The 23,245-nt window shown below is 34.5% G+C and overlaps 2 protein-coding genes across 3 annotated transcripts in view; one reads left to right on the plus strand and one right to left on the minus strand.

The window, feature by feature from the left end:
- Positions 1-15,387, minus strand: part of Iav (transient receptor potential cation channel subfamily V iav) — a 47,840-nt gene extending 32,453 nt beyond the window's left edge. Inside the window, exons 1-4 of one of the 2 annotated variants that reach the window (XM_072889270.1) lie at positions 15,373-15,387; positions 9,260-10,494; positions 8,694-8,919; positions 734-849 (exon numbers count right to left, since the gene is read on the minus strand). In XM_072889270.1, coding sequence (XP_072745371.1) covers positions 734-849; positions 8,694-8,919; positions 9,260-10,087 — 1,170 coding nt within the window. In that variant the 5' untranslated portion in view covers positions 10,088-10,494; positions 15,373-15,387. Of the gene's footprint in view, positions 1-733; positions 850-8,693; positions 8,920-9,259; positions 10,495-12,223; positions 12,296-15,372 lie in introns of those variants that run through there. The other variant, XM_072889258.1, reaches the window with a different exon arrangement.
- Positions 15,388-17,635: 2,248 nt separating this feature from the next.
- The window catches only part of LOC140663229 (icarapin-like), a 30,350-nt gene continuing 24,740 nt past the window's right edge, over positions 17,636-23,245 (plus strand). Inside the window, exon 1 of the mRNA XM_072887241.1 lies at positions 17,636-18,080. Within this exon, the coding sequence (XP_072743342.1) occupies positions 17,651-18,080 (430 nt within the window). The 5' untranslated portion in view covers positions 17,636-17,650. The remainder of the gene's footprint in view (positions 18,081-23,245) is intronic.

Here is a 23,245-nt window from a genome sequence, read left to right on the forward strand (position 1 = left end):
TTTGATTAATTATTAATATATATAAAACACTACTTATTACGCATGCAAATGAAATATGTAAAAAATTATGCAAAAATATAAAACTGAGATGGACTGTGGAAGAAGCAACTTTTATTTTGGCGCATTAAGGTATGCACAGAACATAAGAAGAAAAGAAATTTTTCTTTTGTTCGCTATAAGAACCAGTTCTATGAATAGTTTTATGAATATCCAATAGAATTACAAGCTCTGAAAAGAACTGTGTCTGCGCTTTGGAAAGCATAAGATAAATCTTGAGTATCGTAATGTCAGATACATTGTCGTAAGATAATTCTATTTTCCTGGCATCGCACGCATACAATACACAGGTGCGTATATAAAAAGGGTGATATATCTTAATTTTAATATACCCATTCCATGGAAATATTTATTGCCTGATTGATGCTGCAATTATATTGAGCTATCTTCGGCGAGAGAGAGAGAAAAGACTGTCTTATTTTTCGAACCTATTATTTTATCCCGAAACGATATACAAAAAAAAAAAAAAAAAAAAAAATAATAAATATCCGAAGCATTAAAAGTTGAATTAATAAAAGATGAGACCGCCCGGTGTGCTATCGTTACAAACAAAATCTCAAGTCATTGCGGCAAAGTCAAACATAAAGGCGACGAGATGTTGAAAAATTAGAAATATAGTAACGTCTTATAATTCAACGAGAAACGAGCAGGAACGCCATCACGTGAACGCACTTACTCGCGCGAAGGTCTTCCATTTTTCCTCAAGTAATCGCTGAATAATACCACCGTCCAGCATGTCCAAGTGCTCCTCCTTCGTACCGTTCAGAATGATAAATAGCGCGGAGTTCCAGTCTGAAATAGAAATTCGGAGAGAGCCATTTGCGGTTAATGGAACATCGCTTTAGGGTTTGCGCCGCGATAATTATGGGTTTTGCATTAGTGAGCGTGCATATAGCATGCGGCGTGTATACAGGTGCGGGTGCGCCTTTTCGACATTCCTCTCCCGCTGCCGCATCCGGCACGAAAGTTTTCCATCGTAGGGACGGAAATTTTCCGTCGCCGCGACCGTCGTAAGATCAGAGAACAACATTACTGGTGCCATTAACGTTTCATTCGAAAATCACCGCAATCGCTGAGGAATGATTACGTAGCTGAGAATGTTGACGACGATGAGCCAAACGCGATACCGTGGTAACATTCTGACAGTTCCGAGACATTTTGCGAGGTTGAGACATTTCAATATTTGAATCACGATTATGGACTTTTACATTTTAAACATTTTAGCGCGATCGATATGATACGTCTTTTTACATTTCTATCGAATTCGCGTTGTGTATTATTAAGCGCAACGTTCATGCGCGCGTTACTAGGAGCCTCAGTTGTGTATCGATCATATGCATCTGTCGTCGCACTTTATCCGGCTTTGGCGCGAGCGCGCGCTAAAGTAATTGGAACTTGGAAGATTGTATCCTCGGGAGTCCTTAATTACCGCTCGATACGAGCGAAGGTGCTTGACCTGTCAAAAACATTTCCCGGCTTTGGAGAGTGTCTAGGGCCTCATATTATTTTAAGTTATTTCAGTTAGGGGAAAGGGGGGTAGCCTTGGATACTTAAATAAAACGCATAAAATAATATATAATCAACAGATTTTAATTAGTTTACTCTTTTGCAAAATAAACTTTGTACTTTTTTGATTCATTAGAAACAAAAAATAGAATAGTTTTTCTTAAACTATTTTAGATAGAAAAATCAGTAATATATCGCTGCTATTTTCGAGCAGTCAAAAAATAGCGGGTAGCCCCAGACATATGTTTCAACAATTATCTATTCGTTCTTTGTTCTTACAAACATTACAATAAAAATATATATTTGAAGAATCAATATCTACGCATTCTTCGTGTGCCCATTCTTTGCGTTTATTACATTGGATCCAGTTTTCTTTGAAGCTTTCTCCGCAAGAAATACATTGAATGTCTTGATGTTCATCTTGATGAAAAAGATTTTGATTGTTTTGTTTTGTTTTACCTTACTTTATGCAACAAGTGATATTTTTTGCAACAAGTTCATCTATATGAAAACGATGTATATAATTTATTAATAATTATAATTGTATTTAAAATAATTACATTTATATTATTTAGTACATTAAACTAGTATAAACTGATAATTACAATAATAAAATGAATTATTTTCATAATTTAAAGTTAATAAATATGTCCGGAGGTGCCATATAACCCGATTGACTTGATCTAATATATTTATTAATTAATTTGTGTAATGTAAAAAGAATTAGTTAAATATATAAAAATCATATTTAATTGTTAATATTAAAATCAATAAGACATGTAACAGCACTTACATTTAAAAAACAATAAGCATCGACAAAATTTGATGGGCGTCGTAATATCACTCTTAACGGGAATAAAACTGATTATAACATCTGATCCGCTTGGCGTACATATTATTACTGACTTGCAATTGCTCATGTGTTGAGACAGACATGTTTTAACGTGTTATTTGTTTTTTTACGCAGTATTAACTCTTACTCCGTATTGTTATTTTTGGCACCTTCTAACTGTACAGATGGATCAACGTATTTTCGAAAAAAGTTTATTAATATATAAAAGTATTTTAAAAAATCTGAAAAAATGTATATACCTTCTTTGAACATTCTAAATAAAGACTAAAATAATAAATTTGAAAAATAATTTATTTAAATATATTATTTTATGATTATTTGTTTTCGAGAAATTGACGTCGTTAAAAAAATCACAGATAAAAATGATCCGTCGAAGATATTAAAATATCTGGAGTTCACTGTCCGCCTTTCCCCTATATTTTGTTTATATTAAATTATTTTGACACGCGTTATATAATATTTTCTTCTTAATAAATATAAAACTTTAAAGATGATAGACAGCAAAAATTGAAATGTACAATAGATGTTAAGACAGAATTTTGAATTCCGATAACAAGTACGCGTTACAAGCGGTATGTATAGAGGCTTTTGCATCGAATCGAGAAGCTTTCAAATGATTATACATTTATAATTCCAGAGGATAGCTTGCGGATTTCACGCAGGCCGGTTATGTGCGCGTCCGATGCTAATACCAATATCTTCGATCATCCGGTCTTCAATTTTGCATGATGGCCACTGATCTCCCGACTCCAAGCCGGCAAAGTTACTAACGCGTATCTGTTACCGCAGCACGTAATTATATCTGACTTTAGACTACGCAAAGCTGTATAGTTTTCCCCGAGTTTCCCTTAGAGTATACCCTCTTGGCTACTATCTAGTAACCTCGGTCGGACATTGAACCATGCTTAAATAACAAAGTACCCCAGCCTGGCATTCCATTTCCTCCGATCGGCCATAATTATTTTGGAAAATCGATTACACAAAATTAATTTAAAAATATCTCTTCAAAATACATCGCTTTGTGACTATATATATATATATATTTAAATGTGTATAAGCACAAGTGACATGTAACACAAAAGAGATCGATAATAAAATAATAATTAATTTAAAATATTCAAATTGAAAATAAATTATTTATAAGTTATTCAAAATATGTTTTGAGAGTCTTTAATAATGCAAAGTCTTAAAGATGGTAACTATGGTTTATTTAGAAATTATGGTATAAAGATTCTGAGCCGAAATAATTAAATTACATTCAATTACATATTCATTCAATTACATTGTAAAAAAATAAATTTCCCGCCAGTATTTACTCTATCTATATAAGATAATCTTTTATTTAGCCTGCCCTTATAAGATTTGTTACCACTTAATTTCTAAAGCTTTCTATTATTGCCATCGCGATAAAACTTGCGATATGCGACTTTGCGCTGGATGTTCTCGAAATAGACATCAGTACGCCTCTACATTTCTCTCAGGTCGACAAGTCGATAGGTTCTGGTATCGAAGTTAAATAATAGAAGAGAAAGAAGCTCTCCGTGACAGCTCAACAGATAATTAAAATCGTATTGGTATCTACCGGGTGTCGTCAAGACTTGAAACCATTTTTCTGATAAAAATTTGATTTATATTTTATGTTTGATACTAACAATAAAACAAATTGAGCACGAGAAATGTAAATAAATAACAAAATTTTTGCGTTTGTTAAAAAAGTTCGTTAAAAAAGTTGAGCTTCTATGATATTTTATGATAAAAATATAATATAATATAAACTGCAAAAAATAATAAAATATTCTCTAAAAATGTATTTGTTATATAAAATAATATTGAATATATATTATTAAATTTTGTCGCGCGTATAAATGGAATACCCTGTAGAAACAACTGTTATCGACACATTCACGAAAATTTTCGGTACATATGCATTTACATAACTCTATGTATATCTAGTATCATATCGTCCATAAATATAAATGCCAACAGATATATAGTAAAGCGAAGAAAATCGCTTCGTTAACATAATTTTCTGCTCTTTCCATAATGCATAACGCAACCACATAATGTTGCTTTTTACTCGAGCAAAATATAGTAGATAGTTATTATATATTAATATGAAACCAAGATGTTCTACATGTGTACAGCTTTCGTTATAACGTAAAACACAAGGATTTATGCAAACTCATTTACCTAGCTACTAAAAATTAAAAGATTATAAATTTTACCAAAGAACGCAACAAATTTAATGTTAAATTCCAGTATTAATTTAGAAAACAGTGAAACCATATTTCTTTCTCTCGCTATAAAAAAGAATTTATTTCCTATAGTCCAGAAATTCTTTATAATGCGCAAATTTTCATATACACATATTTTCTCTCAATTCCCCCGAAATGTAAATATATGTTTCAAATCAATGTACTTAAAAATTAAATATAACCTTAAATTAAAATAAAATATTTTATACGATCAAGTGAAATATTTTTGCTTCAACGTGAGCAATTTTCACAGACTCGTTTGCATTCGAGAGCTGCCGGAGTCTATGACGTCACTTACATGCGAAAAAAGTCTGAAATAAAGGAGGTTACGACATGAAAAAGGGCAAGCGACTTAACGATCGCACATCAGAACCTGTCTTTGGCTAAGAATACTACAAGCGTCTCAAAGTTTCAGTATGATACCGTGACGTTTACACGCTATTAACATTGTCGTACGATTTTTTTCACAAGTTAATCGTGTCACAGATAAATTTACTATTTAATAAACCTAACATATTATATATATATATATATATATATATATATATATTATATTTATTATGTTTTTTATATTTTTATAGAGTTATTTAGTTCATTTCAGTTTAATTTATTTTATTTTATGGGATATATTTTGGATTATATTTGGTAGAATTAGTAAGCGTACTCATACGGTTTATAAAATTCAAGATATAAAATGGTTATATGTAAATACGTAAAACATGTAAGCCGGAAGCCATCCTAAGCCGAAAGGCAAGGATTAAGAATAAATAATAATAATAAAAATAATAAACATAACATATAATAATTTCAACCAACAAAATGTCTAGCATAAACTGTCCGTGAAGATAAAAGAAATTTCTCTATTTTTTATTTTGAAAATTTTCGAACATTTTTGCGAAATACTCACGTGTCATACTCATGCTCTTATTTCAATATCTATTTATTATTAGCCCGTATTTTTATATGCCACAGAGAATTAATCTGCGGATGATTGTGTCGTGAAAAATGATAGCGCAAATTGCGCGTCGGGGCTTCTTGGAATTGCAGTTTTTTTTTTTCTGGCGCAGATATGAGATAGCGGAAGTTACACGAAAATAACATTTCGCGCGAGCGTCGCGCGTTTGCGACGCAAGTTCCGGATTAAAGCGGGAGAAAAACGTCGACAGGGGAATGACTTTTCCGTCGCCCAGGCTTTTTCAGCCAATCGCTACCACCCTCTAACCCTCATTCTTTCAACTTGGCCCGCTCTTTATATCTCCCTCTCATTCCTTTACTTTGGCCTTGATTTTGGAATAATTAAACGCGCCCGTAGGAACAGACTTGTCAAAAACTCAACTCCCATATATAACACATTTCGACGGCGGGATTACTTTTTCCCGTCATTTTTTACAAAATCGGGACGTTTGTACCCTGGCGAAAATATACCTCCCTTGCCTCATATCAAGAGGGGAGCAAATAGGTGGATTGGTAAGAGACTAGGAAGGAGGGAGATCGAAGGGATAATGGATTCCGAAACTAAATGAAACGCGAGCATCCGCGCACCGCGCTGCGTCGGGTCCACAGCTAATCTCGAAACTTCGTTAAATGCCTGTAATTGCATCCTGCTACGACCCACCGCGCTTTCAGGCATCCACATCGCGCTTCGCGGTATTCTTACTCGCGAATAACCCGTGAAAATCCGCGCATCCACGAACGCATCCATTTCTCGGCAACGCTTTCCATGCTTCAGCCGCGAACTTCGATACAATTTCACGCAAGTTTGATTGGGGATGGCTCTTAAAATACGAAAGCAACATGCAAAACTTTCTTCTGCCCTTCCCCCCTCCCCCCCCCCCGCCCCCTTGTTCTCTGCGGTTCTTTGTTGGGAAATTTTGGTGACATGATAAACACCCGAGGGTAAAATTATATTACCTTCCTGAACGGAACACCTTTCATGAGGATATCATCACAATCGATTCGTGCTCGAATGTCGATATGTCGACATACGTTGATAATTCTTTCTAAAATTAAAAAAATTTATTATTTAAAAGCGAATCAATTTAAGATATACTTTTGCACTAAATTGTTATATTTTTATTTATTATTATATCTATATTTTTATAATTAAATTATATTTTTATTATGCGAATCTCGCGATAAAAGTAATGAAAAAAATTTTTTAATTTAGCAAAAAATATTTTTGTTGGATTGTTTCTAAATTATTCGTGTTAATTGTTCTTGTTAAAATTGTGTAATACAAAATTTACCAATCTGAAACACATTAATAAAGCAAGAATGTATCAATTTTTCAGCGAAGTCTACTGTATAATTAAATCGCCTGTATAAATCATCGATTCCAAATTATATCGCTGCAATTTGTATTACGTTCCCTAAAAATATTTCATTTATCATCTCGTTGGATTCCAATTAAGTGAGAAATCGACTTCCATTCTAAATTACCGTCAAAATAGGAAAATATCGACACGATAACGATGGCGAAAGGGGTGAAGATAACGAGCCAATATCAGCCAGTTTTTACTGGCGAGTGGTATGTTATATCATATGCAATGTCGCGAGAAGTTGCTGGCAGTATGGTTTACTATCCAGCTGCGACACACGTTCGATGTGTAAGAAAACTTTGTAAAATTTCTTTTTTTTTTTTTCCTCTCTGAGAACTTCGCAACCTGATTTTATCCTCGATTTTGCCCTCGTATCCAATTTTACGGGAGAAGATAGTCCCTTCTTGTTCTCGCTATATTAGTCCTCCTCCCCTCGTTTGCTACCTCCTCTATTCCTGTCGCCGACACCCGCGTCACAATTTTTGCTCTATTCCGCTTTCTTCTTGTTGGTATGCTTTACATGGGGGACAAGCCGTATGTTGGAAACCGTGAGAACAATTTTACATAAGCACGTATGATACAGCGCAAAAAATCCAACGCGAAATAATTTATCGAATATTCCGAAAATTTTTCTGACGAAATACTTCGTTCCTGACTTAAGAAGGAACTGCACGGATCAGCTAGCTCAAAAGCTAATAAATCTGATACATTTCGCGATTCATAAATATGATCCTGTTCAAAGCACAGTTTTAATCTTTTAAAATGTAAAAGTATAATTATCATTTGTGAGTTAAAGTAAAGATTTGCCCTATAGAATATAATTTAATCTCAAAATTGTAAATATTATCTTATATCAAATTAACTTTTTTATAATGATTACCATGAAAATTTTATGACTAAATACAAAAATTGATGAAAACAGAAATTTTAATTCTACAAGACAAATCTTTACTTACTGTAACTCACATATTAATTATTAATTTTATATTAGAGTGTATTAGATTTATTAACTTTTAACATAGCTGTGTAATTCCTCTTTAAAGTAGGTATATTGTAATATTCGAAATTTTTTGTGTATGTGTGTGAAAAGCGAAGAAGTAGAATAGAAAGTACTGACTTAATTTATATCTAAGAACACATATATATATTATTATAAGCTCTTAAAATATACATTATAATATAAAAAAAGAAGAAAAAAAATAAAAACATAAATATTAAAAGCGTGTGATATTAAAAATAAAACAAATCAGTAAACAATAAATAAAAAAAAATAAAAAAGATATTGTAACAAATTCTTTTCGAAATTAAGAAGATTGAAAAAATTGCATAAATGTAAAGAAAGATTTCTCTCAACAAGAAATGCTGTATCGCGTGTAAGAAGAATTCATTGCATTCACCATTCTTCCAGAGCAAATTACAGCAAATTAAATTTTCGAAACATAAAAAAAGGATTGAGACATGAAAAAAGAAAGATAAATAGAGAAAGGAAAGTTAATATAGGATAAATGAAAAAGGAGCAACAAAACGCGATGCAGGGTTGTTACGATGCTAATATTCGGCGACATCTCGGCCTTGACTCGTTGCAATTAGTTAGAGAACATGCGACAAAGTGAGGGCCCACTTGAAGGCGCACAATTCAGTGAATCGTGAATGACGATTCTCGTAGAATCGTCTCGGCGTAATTCGATTAGCTTTACGACGTACTTGTTCTGCCGTCTGGTAGCAGCGTGTCGAGGGCATTGAGGGGATATGCCGAGCAGGTGATATTACTGTAACGCCAGAACTCCTGCGCGGACAGTTCCAGCATCTCACGGAAGACCTCGGCACGCCCAAGCTGGCAGGCGAGTGTCAATGGGGTCAGACCCGCTGCATTCACGATTCCGTTGCGAGCAGGAAGCTTCGGATGTCGCAGAGCATAGCCGAACATATCCTACGTCAAACAACGTAGTTCTCTATTCTCTATTCCACGGAATGATGAAAGTCAATTATCCTGTTCAATTACTATGAGAGTCAAAATCTACGCGGATGACATGAATAAAATTAGAACAAAATTTAAACTATTAAATTAAAAAAATACAAACTTGAATATATAAATGCCTTACATACACTAATAAACTTTCTAGGAAATGCTACTTGGAACAAATTACAATATTATTTAATTGGAAAATAAAAGAAGAAGTTTTTCCAGGGGAAAAAAATAATTATCTAATCTGACATTGTCTTCTTGGATGTGATATAACAAGTTTATTCTTTATACTTTTAATACGCACCAATTTATCGCCAACAACGACCATGTGCAAAATCATATTTCCGAAAGAATCTTGCTCATCAGGATCCGCGCCGGAGTCAAGCAGTAGATTGTAAACGCTTTCGTTAGCGCAGCAGGCGGCCCAAGCGAGCGGATATTCGCCCAAATATGCGAGTCCCTCGTAATCGGTATTTCTAGCGGGATTCATCCTCTGCTGATCACGCGGTAAAAAGAAGCTGCCGATAGCTCGCTGCGAGATAATCGCCCCCGCATCGACCAGGTCTTGCACGAGCTCGTTGTTGTTGTAAGCGATCGCCAGATGAAGGGCGCTCGCGCCGAGATACTCCTCACCCTCGACGACATCGATGGCAAGTCGTGGAAAGCACTTGAGCAGTATACGCGCTATTCTGGTGTGTATCCGCGTGTCGCATATGATGAGAACGTGCAGCAGGGCCTCGCCCAGGGAACCTCTGTACTGCATCTGCCAACAGGCCTCGTGATCGTTCCACTGCGCGAGTGGATCGAAACGCGACAGGGAGGCCTCGATCGGCAACACGACCTGCTCGAGGTCGCGAAATTTCCAGCGCAGATACTCGGCGCGATTGATCGGCTGGCCCTTACCGTCCGCGTACATCAGGATGCCGAATTGCTCGCGCACCAATTTCTCCACTTCTGGCTGACCTCCCTGATTGTACGCCTCGATCAGCTCGCCGCCCTTCTTGTAATTGGCCAGTCGGTACAACAGGCATTGATCCTCATTGCTTGCCTGGCTGATCACACGATCGAGAATCGAGCCGGCATTAACTTCCTGGCTGCCGCGACCAACGCGACACGAGCAAACACCACCCATTCAGACATATCTCTTCGCTGTCGATCGGCGGAAAAGTGCGCGCTATCGCACCTTCGTCATGTCCACGAAGTCGATTTTTTCTCCCCGTCTGTTTCGTCGGCCCCTTATCAGCCAACGTCTTCCGAACGAAATCCCATTTGAGTGTCTCTAGACGTTCTCAAGGTCGGGCAACGCGCCATTTCCGTCACGATAAAGGGAAAAGCCACTTCGCCGAATGGCTACTCACGACCGACTCCATTGATATAACACTCGAGATTCTCTTACCCCCCGACGAAAGGTGGCATGGTACAAGTGGAGAAAGGGAGAGAGAAGGCGAGGGTGCTGGTATATTCGCGCTATAGCAACCGGCCGATCCATAAACGGTACCTGGTGCAAACGGACACGACAGGGTCACCATCACCGCCACTCTTGCGAAATTGAAAGCGAATTTTTAAACGAGTTTATCAAAAGCGCCTTGCTAAAAAATGAACATATGAAACGCCGATAATTCAAGGGTGAACCGTCCGTTTAGCGTAATTTCAGACCAATCCGGTTCTCGCACGATTTGACAGATTGCCGATGACTCACTTCGTAATCCACATGTTGACCTTAACACACTTTCCTCGAACTGAATATATGCGCAAATACTTATTTGAGGCCAGTTGCAAGGACGAGTGCACTTATCGCGTGTAGATAATAAATAAATGAAAATATTGTACTAAAAAATAAAAATAAAAAAACTCGGATATATAAGTATATTTGAAAAATGATATAAAATTGTTTGCGAAAATCAGATTAATTTAAGTAAAATAGTATACAACTAGATAAATGGATGATATATTAATCACTTTGATTATTTCATGCCTTTATTAATTTAATCGAAATAAAAATATTAATTGCATTTTTTCATACGCAACTGTTTGCGTTCAAATCCGGTTTCGCGCTTCATTACGTCCATATTTACGATAGGAATGTTGAAATCAATTTCCCATCCCCCAAGTCCGAATAAAACAGTTACGCGCAACGTGCGTCTGTGTTTAAAGTGCATTCGTATTTAACTGAAACGCAGCAAATATTCCATTCCCGTCGAATTGGAGCGCTGCAATAATACGTATATTGTTACATTGCTGGCAACTAAAATTAGTATCACATTGATATACCGCAGAAAATACTGAGAGCTGTCGAGAGATTATGGTAGCTCGTACTTAAACGGTACATGCGCTATCAAGCCCAGCGATTTTTAAACTCATATTTGCCGTTTAAGAAGAAATTTTTCTTCGTACGTTCGCTCGAGAAATCGAAATGATTCCGCGCACTGAAATGCAATAAAATTCTACGTAAATGGCGTATATTTCATCCGTTGACAAATCACCATTGTCCTCGTTCGACGAATGGCATATATAGTCAATGTATTATACGCTACGGTCATGCGCTATTGTAAATTGATGCCTCGTCATTCTTTGAATAACTGCGAAAAAAAAAAAAAACAGGCATTTTCAATCCGACGAGCGTCGCCGGATGAATCGAGCAGACATGTGTGGGTGCAATAGTCGGCGGATGTGGAATTGCAGGTGGCATGTATTACAATCTGTCGAGTATATCTGATTCATATGCTCGAGGGATAAGTACCTAAGTGGACACTTTGCGAGCCCGGACATTTAACGCTTTCACAATTGAAGAATCTGGGCAAGTGCGATAAGCATTGAAGGCGATAAATATATCTATTCTTGCGAAAGTTAATGAATCATTCTGTTTTGTGCGCACATATATGCGCTATCAGTTTACAATTAGTAAATATTATGATAATTCTTGTGATATTATGTTAATAATATTTAAGAATTTTCAAGTAAAATACAATTTTTATTGCGCAATCGTCGAGCTAAATTGAAAATTGAAAACGTTAAAATAATATTTTGCAAAAAACATTATTCTTAAATATTTTTTATGTTTTCTATTATTGTTTCATCTTTATAAATGTTCTCGTTTTTATTCTCCTAAAAATATTTTGTAAAGCAAAAAAGATTTTTTTTCATTATACCGATAAAATTCGCGTTCCTAGATTAAAATATTTTCGAAAATGTTGTTAAACCATGCGCTTTCATTCATCCAGCTCTTTCAATTAATACATTGTTTATGCAATTTGATATGCAAACTCACTTTTTCTCCGTTCGTTGCGAAGCGACCGCAACAATACCGTGAGTTTGCCCAACGTGATAAACTTCCAAATTTACACAGGCACGGTGGAACCTAGGGAAAGAGATAACGTTTGGTATCTGTGTGACGTCGTAATATATACAATAAAATGTGTTTTCACAAACTGTCACGCGCTTGACAAACGCGAGGTATTTCGTAATATGTTCAATATCTATATATACGAATATGAATGAGAGAATTATTGTCGAACGTTGGTTTGAATCGACGCGAAGTTACGGTCACGTAATTTATTCGCGAAGCGCTATATATGTCATTGTATTCGACAAAGATCGGTTTTTTTTAACATAGAAAAACGAGTTTCTTCAATGTCATTTTCGCTAGTTTCGATATTATTATATGCAAATTCAACATATATAAATTCGATATAATATTTCGCTGTAGTGTTTTAATTGTCGAATTTAAAGACAAAAAAATAGATTTAAAACACAATAATTAACAAGAATTAAAATTTTAGATTACGTGTCATTATCGTTATCTATGCGGCGAATGGAAATACACCTATATGAATAAAGCAATTACGATATTTTTTACCACGGATGAGTCAACATGTGCGTCGCACGTTGATCTTGACGGTACCAGTCTCGACAGGCGACACATATATTTGCCACTGATTCATACCCTGGTGTTTCTCCGTTCGTGCACAGAAAGCTAATATGACTTTAAGAGAACAAATATGATAAAAGATAACATTATAAAATTAATGACGTTCAAATACGACTATAGATATGCACAAGTATTAACTGTCGTCAAGCAAAAATATATTTCATTAAGTGTAAGTTACAGTAATTTCTCAATTTCTTCACTCTTGAATGAACAGTGTGTAAACAATTTCTATGCTTATAACGTCGTAGAATATATCACCGAAAAAATTATCTTAAGAATATTTCACTTATCTTTAGAATATCTTCTTCTTCTCTTAAAATAAACTTTAATAGAATCGTCTAGGAGAGAAATCCTTTAAAGAGTAGTCTCAGATATTTTTAATATGTAAGAATATATTCTGAATGGAATATTTTCCTAACATTCTATTATTTCATATTTGGGATTCTTAATCTCAGTGATAATAAAAAACAGTTTTATGTTGAATGGATTTTTGCTATTTATTAAATCTTACTTGACCGCAAGAAGAATTAAATATATTGTAATTTTTATTAATTTATCAACAAAAATATCTATCAATTTATAATTAAGAATATCTATTAAGAGAATTTGTAAAGTATACATTTCAGGAATGCAATTTTTTTGGAGTACTTTTATATTTTATATTCTGTATTTTTCTATCTTGTATTTCTTTTTTTTATAATTCATACGTCTTGTTACTTTCTTTGGCACGAGAATTGTATATGACGCGCTTTCATATATTACCCTTAATCGACCAAGCTCGAGCTTTTCAAAGGCCAATTGCAAAGTCTAATCGCAAACTGGTTACTAGTTAACGAGCTAATGTGTTTATCAAATCGTGGACGTCAAACGTAGATAATGCGCCGAGTTTCGAGAAAAGATCTTGACAAGAAAATTTCCGTTATTTCTTTTTTAAAGTCGTCATCATTAGAACTGTCATTCTGTAAAAATACGTCAACGATAACTTATGTAGTTTTTTACATAAGCGAACCGTAGTTTTAAATTACTAAGTAAACATATCAGCATTCTTTGCAGATATTTTAAAGACAACAAAAAAAGAACACGACAGAACTCACTTGATTTATGCAGTAAATTATATTTCTTATAAATATATAATATTCTTATCTTTTACAATTAAAATGCCGTTCAGGTAAGATCATGTAATTACGAATACCGTAAGTTACGTGTTATTTTTTATTAGCAATTTACAGACAATGATAAGACGTTTTAGCTATCTTTGTCTTCTGCGATAATAAAATTTATATAATGTAAATACTTGATAAAAAAAGAAACAATAAGATTAGTTAAAATTAGCTTATATGATTGAAACTGCTACAAGCATCGAATAATGTCATTATGAACATGGAAAATAAACACCTTTTTTAATTACCTATAGCAATCTTTGTCACGTCAATAAAAAAACAATTAAATCTGATAAACATGAATAATTCAAAAACACTTTTATAATGAGTCTGTAAAAATGCATGACTCAAGAATATATCAAAAAATAAAAAGAAATAAAAATAATAAAAGAGGTAAAAACATTTCAATGTAGTGCTATGTCTTTTATTCTTTTGTAAAAGTATTAAAGTCGATGGCAAGATATTAACAAGAGATTTTAATGAACAATGAATAGCATGATGGCATGATGGCACAATGACGATTATTCCTTTTTGTTACATTAGGCCTCCTCTACAATAGAGTCGTAAGTCGTAAGTCGTAAGAAATTAATCAATCGATTCGATTATTCTTCTCTAATTTAACTGTGATTGGTTAATTTTTTACGACTTACGACTTACGACTTTATTGTAGACGAGGGCTTAATTTACTGTGTGTACATATTTATCAGGACATAAAATTATAAAAGATACGAGAACTACATATTTAACAACAAATTAACATGATTCCATGTTACATTCCTTAGATAATCGAGAAACTTCTCGAATCGGATTATTATTTTTTGACAATAAGACCGAAAAAATGTCGATACAAAACACGAAACGGAAAAATGTCTAGCTGTTTCTACAGTAAAATTTAAGAGTCCGATGGTGGAGAATCCGTTCAAAATAGAAAAGTGAATGCGGTATTTAAATTATGCACGCCGCGTCTTTCGAAAGACAATTTAACCGATTGCTCGGCAACCGATTGCAGCAGCAAGAGTCGACGACGACGACGACGACGACGACGACGACGACGACGACGAAAGCAGTCGCCTTCGGCGTTGCTCGCGACCTTCCATTATACCGGCTCTTCCGCATCATAAATTATAGCGACTGGTACACTCGGGCCGGAAGGATCGCAGGAAGCGGGCCACGAAGCCGAAAACAACAGCGTGATCCACATTGCAATCGACCCGTGAAATGCATTTTCGCGAAATTACCAGCGGCCTGTGAATGAACACGATGCGATGCGGCGCGATCGTTCCGAAAATTCGTCCCAAAATCCCGGCTACATCGGACATACGCAATTACTTTTAATCAAACTGTCTGTTGTTTGCAGGCCACCGTGTGTCAGTGCGGTTACTGAACGCACGACTTAACGGCGCATTCGATCCAAACCTGAATATCTCTTCCTCCATCTCTCTTTCACCATCTCCCTTATTAACCTATCGCGCATTTACATATATTTTGTGACTAATCGCATCAGCGAAACAATAGCTGACGCAACCGTATACCGCAAACGAGGACGCGATATATTTTATTACACTTCGATGAGGTAATACAAAATTAGTTGCAATTAAAAAATTGTTTCTCGGGTATTTCATCAGAAATAATATGAATAGGACGTATCATTACATAAAAAAAGTTGAGAGTGCGAAGAATCAATTCTCAAGAGATTTGAATTAAGAGAAAAACAATTTAGTGTTTGAATAGATTGCGCAATTCATAAAAAAATCTATTACTGTTTGACATATAATTTACATTTGAAAAACATAAATATTTTTAAGAGTCAATTACTCTATTAATCATTTCTTTTCCTGAAATGAATTTGAATCACTCGATAAGTTTGATGTTTGACAAGCTGGGATTTTTCATGTTCCGAACTATATATGTACCCAAGTTCAACATGCTAAAACTAATCTCTTCTGAGCTAATTTTGAATTATAATTTTATCGACATTGATTTTGTAATAAATGCATTTGATACATTTACTATAAATTCTGCTTTACTATTAATTCCGCGGTTTTTAACGCATATGCAGCAACTATAATAACGCCATAGAAATACCTATAAAATCGATAATAGATACTAAATTAAATTAACGCGATATATATAGATGATAAAACAGAGACGACGCATTTATCTAGTACAATGGATTAGTTCTATTCAGTGTAGCTATAATTTTGCACAGAAATTGTGTAAATTGCGTATATAGAAAAAATTCGTAGAAGTAACAAAGTAAGCAGCGCATGTTTGTATACCTTGTACTTTATTCACGATAATAGAAAAAATATGTAAGTCACGTGATATTCCAACTATTGTATACATTATGGACATTCTTAGAAAATGACATGATTACATAAATTTATAGTATATCGACATATTCATTGACAAGATGATTGCATATAATAAGAAGGTTTACTGTGCAATTATCATTTTTATAAACTTTTATGAAACAAAGCAAAAACTATAGGTAATTTTTACAGCCTGATAATAAAACACAACAGATAAAAAGGTATAATTAAAGTTCTAAATATATTTCGTCTTTTTTCTTTATACAAATCTTTATAAAATTTTTATGTATTTATACAATTATTTTATGTTTTTCGAGGAGGGAGGGTATAATTTATGTACATATATTTTGAGAAAAAATTACAGAAAACATATTTTGTATAAAAGCATTTAAATAATAGTTTAAAAAGAGATAATTTGAAATAGTATGTTGCCTTGCGGTTGTAGAGTAGGTGAGGATTTCTCGTGTTTCAGGGTTAAAGCATCTCGTCAGACAAGTTCCGCCTGTTTCCGAAGTTTCTCGACAGCTCATGTAGCGGATTTCTTACGCAGAAGCGCGCAAGCATAGTATACTGATGCATGCTCGCTGTACATACACACGAGCGTATATATTGCGAGATGCACGATAATTATCGCGTTCCGCTGCGCTAGTTGGCCCGTCACCGTGTGCGCGATTTCCATAATAATAATAATAATACCAGCATATATGCACAAACACACCCTCATACGCGTATCATCCCCGACTGTGCCACATGTGCGTACGATAATCTGAGGATTCTCATCCGTGTCAAGCACCTCTCCCTTCTCTTCCCCGTTGACCTATATTTTCGTCAAGATTACAACATCTTTCAATATATAGTCTGCGGTCTGAAAATATTACTTACGCCATTTATTTTTTCGCATTTTTCTCGCAAGGTCTCGTAAATATTCTCGAATGCAAACTAAATCGATGACGAACGCAATAATAATATTTAACGTACGTTTACTCGGAACAGTAATATTATTCATCGGCATTTCTATGTCTTGAATTATGGGCGTTAAAATTATCGATAAACACACATTGTGTAGAAGATATATGGAGAGAGAAAGGTACGTGACGAAAAAAAGGATGAAATTTCGCACACGATATAATTATCTCGAAATGCGACGCAATTGTTCGCTGACTCGACACGTTACATAAAAAAAGCAAAAATACGGGCATTAATGCAAATTATACGATATATTTATGCGTCAAAGCAGAATTGCAGGAAGATACCGTACGAGGAAAAATCGCCATACATGATTCATAGCGGATCACATGCCGTGCCCCGCCATACTCGCAATCACGTGCTGTTTCGCGCCACACTTGCTGTCACATGCCGCGCCGCGCCACGGTCGTGGTCACGTGACCGCTGTCGACGCATTATTCCCTTGCCCGATCGTGATTCGTGATCGGGGGATCGTATATAGCCGGCAAAAGTCGCGAGGCAAGGCATCGTTGTTTTCTGCTGTCCGGTTCGGCGGAGTAACCTTGATCCTTTCGCGAGTTGTACGTGACAGACGTCGTCGTTCGCCGAGTCTGCTGAAGCCGGTTAGTGTCGATCGAAGCATCGTCGAGGCAACAACAAACGAGAGATCCCTAAGCAAGTTTTCGAATCGTCGAAGTTTTTTGTGCGACAAGATGAAGACGTTCGTCCACATTGCTCTCGTCGCCGCGTGTCTTATCGCGTGTGCGCACGCTCTTCCGGGTAAGTGACACACTTTCTTTTTACGTTAAGTCTTTTCTTCTTTTTTTTTTTTATAAAACCGTAAGTACATCTCGAACTTCGCGGATACGGTAAAATTTCGCGGTATACACGGTAGTTTTGGAAATGTTCAGGTTAAATATGTGGAAAATCGCTGTGATTTTTAGGAATTATAATTAACGTTTATTCTACTTATTCGCGCAATGCATTACAGAAAAATTCATGTTATTTTTCTACAATCTGATCAATTTTTTAACTTGTGTAAATCCATTTTTTTAACGTAGATTATGTGGAATGTAATTCTTTAGTTTTAATTTCCATAGGTTTTATATGGAAATTACTATGTATTTTATGTTCTTTCTAGCATTTTATTCGTTAGCAATTTTACGTCTCATAATTATTCGGTAAAAATATACTTATTATATATTATGAGTCTAAAAGACAACGATCCATAATTATGACTTTTGAAATGTGTGAATAAAGCTTAACACAATTAAGCTAATCTGCTTTTTTCTTAATCTATTTAATCTTTTATAATATTTATGTACTATAACCACACACATACTTTTTTAATTTAAAGAAAATATAGAAGTTATTTAAAACTATAATTATCATTTAGTCTTTTTCTTAAAATAGTCTACATGTCAAAGTGCATTATTGATAATATCAGATAATGAAATAATCTGATATTTCGTTATGCTATAATCGGTTCGAAAAATAAAATACGCTGCTATTCGCTAAAATATGATATTAAATCAATTAAAGCTACTGCATAAAAACAGGTTTTAGTTTAATATAATCCAGTGAATTAATATAACGATTATTTCCAGCCACGAAGCTCGTTTTATTAACATGCCAAATAAACAAACTTTATTTTAACTTACTTACAAATTCTGATTTCACACTTATTTATTATATTTATTATATTGTATACATATACATTTACATATAGATTTATATATTTAATTTTCATCCTTTTTAAATAATAAAACAAGCTTTTATATATCACGTTACCAAACAGCAATAAAATATTACGCATTTTAAAATTAATTTTACATGTTTTCGCGCTTCAATGATATTTATAAGTAAATATTAAATTATATTTAGAATGATCAAATCTTTCTCTAACAAGTTTTTTATCTCTTGTGAATTTCGAATCGTGCATTTTAACAAAAATGTAATCTACATTGCTTATTTTCTCGACACATCTTCCGCGAAACTTTATCACGGCTCCATTTGTCGCATTGAGCGATTCTTCAGGATTATTTGCATTCGGTTCACGACATTTATGCGTCGTTATAAGGCGAAGCGGGCACCCGACAGGCAAATATCTCGATTGAATGTCAGGTCACGAAGAAATCGTGGAAGCAGATAGCACGCTCCAACTACTTAAGGCTGTTGTTTACTCGATTACAACTCGATATGAAATTCACTTCCAGCGTAGACTTTGCTAATTAGCATCAGCCCTGTTTTTGCTAGACGGAAACGGCAGAAAGCTCGTTTAATTGGAGCTGCGCTTCGTCCCCAAGATAATTGTCCAAACGAATTCTCTCATCGAAGTCCAATTTATTCCTTTTGATGTTAATATAACTTTACCTCTCGAGCCGAGACGTTTGTGTGTTTCAACTCTCTTTTAATCGTGCGAGAATCTTTACAAAAATAACACGGTCTGACTTTTAGCAAATTACGATTTAATTACAAATTTATTGAGATTCTTCTTTTAGAGAATCGAGATATTATATTTTACATTATTTTCAATCACACCTTATATTATTTCCGCGAAACAATTTGATATATTACTATTTTTATATGGCAGATATAATATTTTAACAAACGACTTTTATTTAAAATCCTTTGAATTTATATCGTTATTTATTATTTTAAAAATTGTTATATTCATATATACATATAAAGTTTATGTTTAAAAATATTTTTATTTTAACCTTGTTAATTATTACCGTTCAATGTACAATATTTGAAAATAGAAAGTTTTTGCATTTGTTTATAAATATCATTTATAATTTTTATCACACAAGTAACTTTACGTCTAAAGCAAATTAAGGAGTTTGCATTCAAATAATTGTATGTACATACATAAATGCATGTTGCATTATTGCAGCGACCAACATTTGTAAAACAGTCTCGGGAACTTTACGCGTACTCTGTCGTTGAAACACCAAATGATACGAATATTTTAACTAGTAATAGGCATCGTGACGTGCCACCTATTACAACATGTCGTAAATAACTTTGCTGAAACTAAAATTAAGGCTTTTAGATTGTTACTTGTTATTATAAAAAAATATTAGAGATCTACTTATATAAATGATACCGCGTGTGGCAAGCGTTTATAATTATTGTATCATTAGCGGCCCGTCATTAGCCCCGTCATTATAGATAATAAGCAGCGTGTAATTATACAATTAAATTTCTTTCAAAGTAGGGTCGAATGTTACGCGTCTATTATGGCGTACTCGGCGAGAAGTACGATGCCTCCGGCGAGATGTTTCTCTTAAACGTGATGCACCTGCCAGTTTCCATGCCGCGAAACTTCGCCGGTACAACGCGGTCTCCGCAGGAGAGTCTTCTCTCATTATGTTCGCTGACAGCCGGCTGACAGCCGGATAATAATGTAATTTTTGAGACTTTACCGGGACGGCGCGGCGCGGCGTGGCGGCCAACAAGCTGGCGAAAATCGAGTTTCGGCGAGTTTCGATCGCACGGCGAATACACATATACTCGCTCTCGGATCGTCGTGCTGCATTGTAGTAAAGACAGAGATACGAAGTAGCAAGTCTGTCAGCGTCAAACAACGCGAATCGTGCTACAGGGCGGAATCTGTATATAAGCAGATTGCATTTAATCCTATTAAGAATACGTAATCGTCGTGCTTACCGCTGGGTAAACACGCCTCGTCTTTGAGGCAAGCTTTGCGTAATAATTATCTGCAATCGTAAATCTCTCTCGTGCAACGAACATGACGTTTAGCATTATCGCGAACGTGGTGTGTTCTCCGTCGTTGCTGCGGTTCGCTTACGAATAATTACGCTTCATATAGAAATCGATATGATAATACTCGAATTTACGAGAAATGCGTTTCCATCCATTACACGTAGATGTATATTGATAAAGGAGAATATACATATTTATGTATTTAATGATCAATTACATTGCTTCTTAATCTATGTATCGGAAGCATAATCATCTGAGATATTTGAAGAGAATTTGCAAACGTCATGTATGTATAATTCCACAAAATATAGAGTCAAATTGTATACATTTACATACTTATATGCGATCAAGATAACGCTTGACAAGTTTATTTAAAATTTGAAAACACTTCTCATTAAAATCGTTAGTTTTCATAATGATAATGTTACTCAATATGCAATTGTAAAAACAAATATACATATAACGTTACATGAACAATAAGTATAAAATTGTTAAAATTATTAATGTTACACGTTTATTGAGGCAACTAAATAATGCTATTTTTCATGTAATTTGTAATATTTTTCATTACAGTATTTTATCGTTACTAATCTATTATATTAATAAGTTTTTCATTTTATAGCCAGTATTATTTTTTTTTTGCTCGTACATCGCATACGTAAATACATTCGCATTCACATAAAAATGTGTCGCCTAAATCACTCCACTCGACGCCAATTACAGCGGGAAAGAAATCGTGACTAATTACTTCCCATATATCGCTCACTCTCTGATTAGTTGATTCACGTAGCGTCGCAACGTGGCAGTTGCGCAATCCGGTAATGTAATTCCTTCTTCCTATGTTCCGCATCGCGATCGACGAGCCTTCTGTCACCGGCCTCCCTTTCCCTCTTCACACGTGCAATCACACCGATGTATGTATATGTCATACCATTTGCGCGCTTATAATGCGGATATATGACGCACACTATATACGGTACAACACAATTATGTGCAGCAAAGAGTAATAATGGATTCTGATGGAATATTTTTATGCCTTTAAATCGTCTAGTTAAAGGAATTTTTTTTTTACTTAATTTTTACACTTTTTATAATTTTGATTGACATGCCATCAATATTTTATTTATAATTATTATAATAAATATCCTTCCTTTCCCTTTCTCTCTTCATACGTGCAATCACCGGTCTATGTATATGTCATACCACTTGCGCGCTTATAATGCGGATATATAACGCACACTATGTATGGTACAACACAATTATGTACAGCAAAGAGTAATAATGGATTTTGATGGAATATTTTTATGCCTTTAAATTGTCCAGCTAAAGAAATTTTTTTCTTAATTTTTACACTTTTTATCATTTTGGATGACATGTCGTCAATATTTCATTTATAATTATTATAATAAATATGGCAGTTGTATAAGAAATAAGCAGTAAATTAAATAGTATATAATTAATAACTTATATATGCACAAAATGCCCACTTAGAATTTTATTTAATTAAATAAGGAATTATATGATTTATTAAATTTTTATTTTTATTTTCACTATCGCTCACAAACATATTCGAGAGCAAAAAAAATATTCCTTCCTAGATATTATTATTACCCTTTGCTGTACTTCGCGCAATTCCATATGCGGAGTGTCCTTGCGTGTTGACGGCTTAGTTTGTTGTGTCCCTCCGTATCTGGAAGCGAAGTGCTGCCGCGGATTATGACCAACTCATATTATTTTCCTGTCGTGAACAGGCTGACCCCGTTGACGTAGTGTTGGGCTTGCCTTGAGTGGCAGTGGCACTGCAGAATATGCCGTTATTAAGTATGCAGCTTGCGTCCTACCACCGCCTTACGGTCATTTAAATGAAAAAAGGTAGTACGCCGCAAACGATTTGTCCGCGCATCTTTTTTTTTTTTTAGTTTCTCTTGCACAGTCTGTTGCAAGAGGTCAATATCCTGATCGAGAATTATTTCACACAATAATTATATAAAGCAAAATCGTTAGTAACCTGCGATAATTTGTAATATTCAATAATAAAAATAAATGTTATAAATCCACAAATGCAGAGATATATAAAATAAAATTCAAAGCTTATTAAATTATTTTAATTCAATTCTTCTGTATCAAATAACATATGTGTTTTATTATTTATTTCAAAATATAGTAGTTAATAAGCAAAATATCATTTTAAATATTATAATTACCTACATATGTAC

This window comes from Anoplolepis gracilipes, chromosome 1, assembly GCF_047496725.1.
Source record: "Anoplolepis gracilipes chromosome 1, ASM4749672v1, whole genome shotgun sequence".
NCBI classification, from domain to species: Eukaryota; Metazoa; Arthropoda; class Insecta; order Hymenoptera; family Formicidae; genus Anoplolepis; species Anoplolepis gracilipes.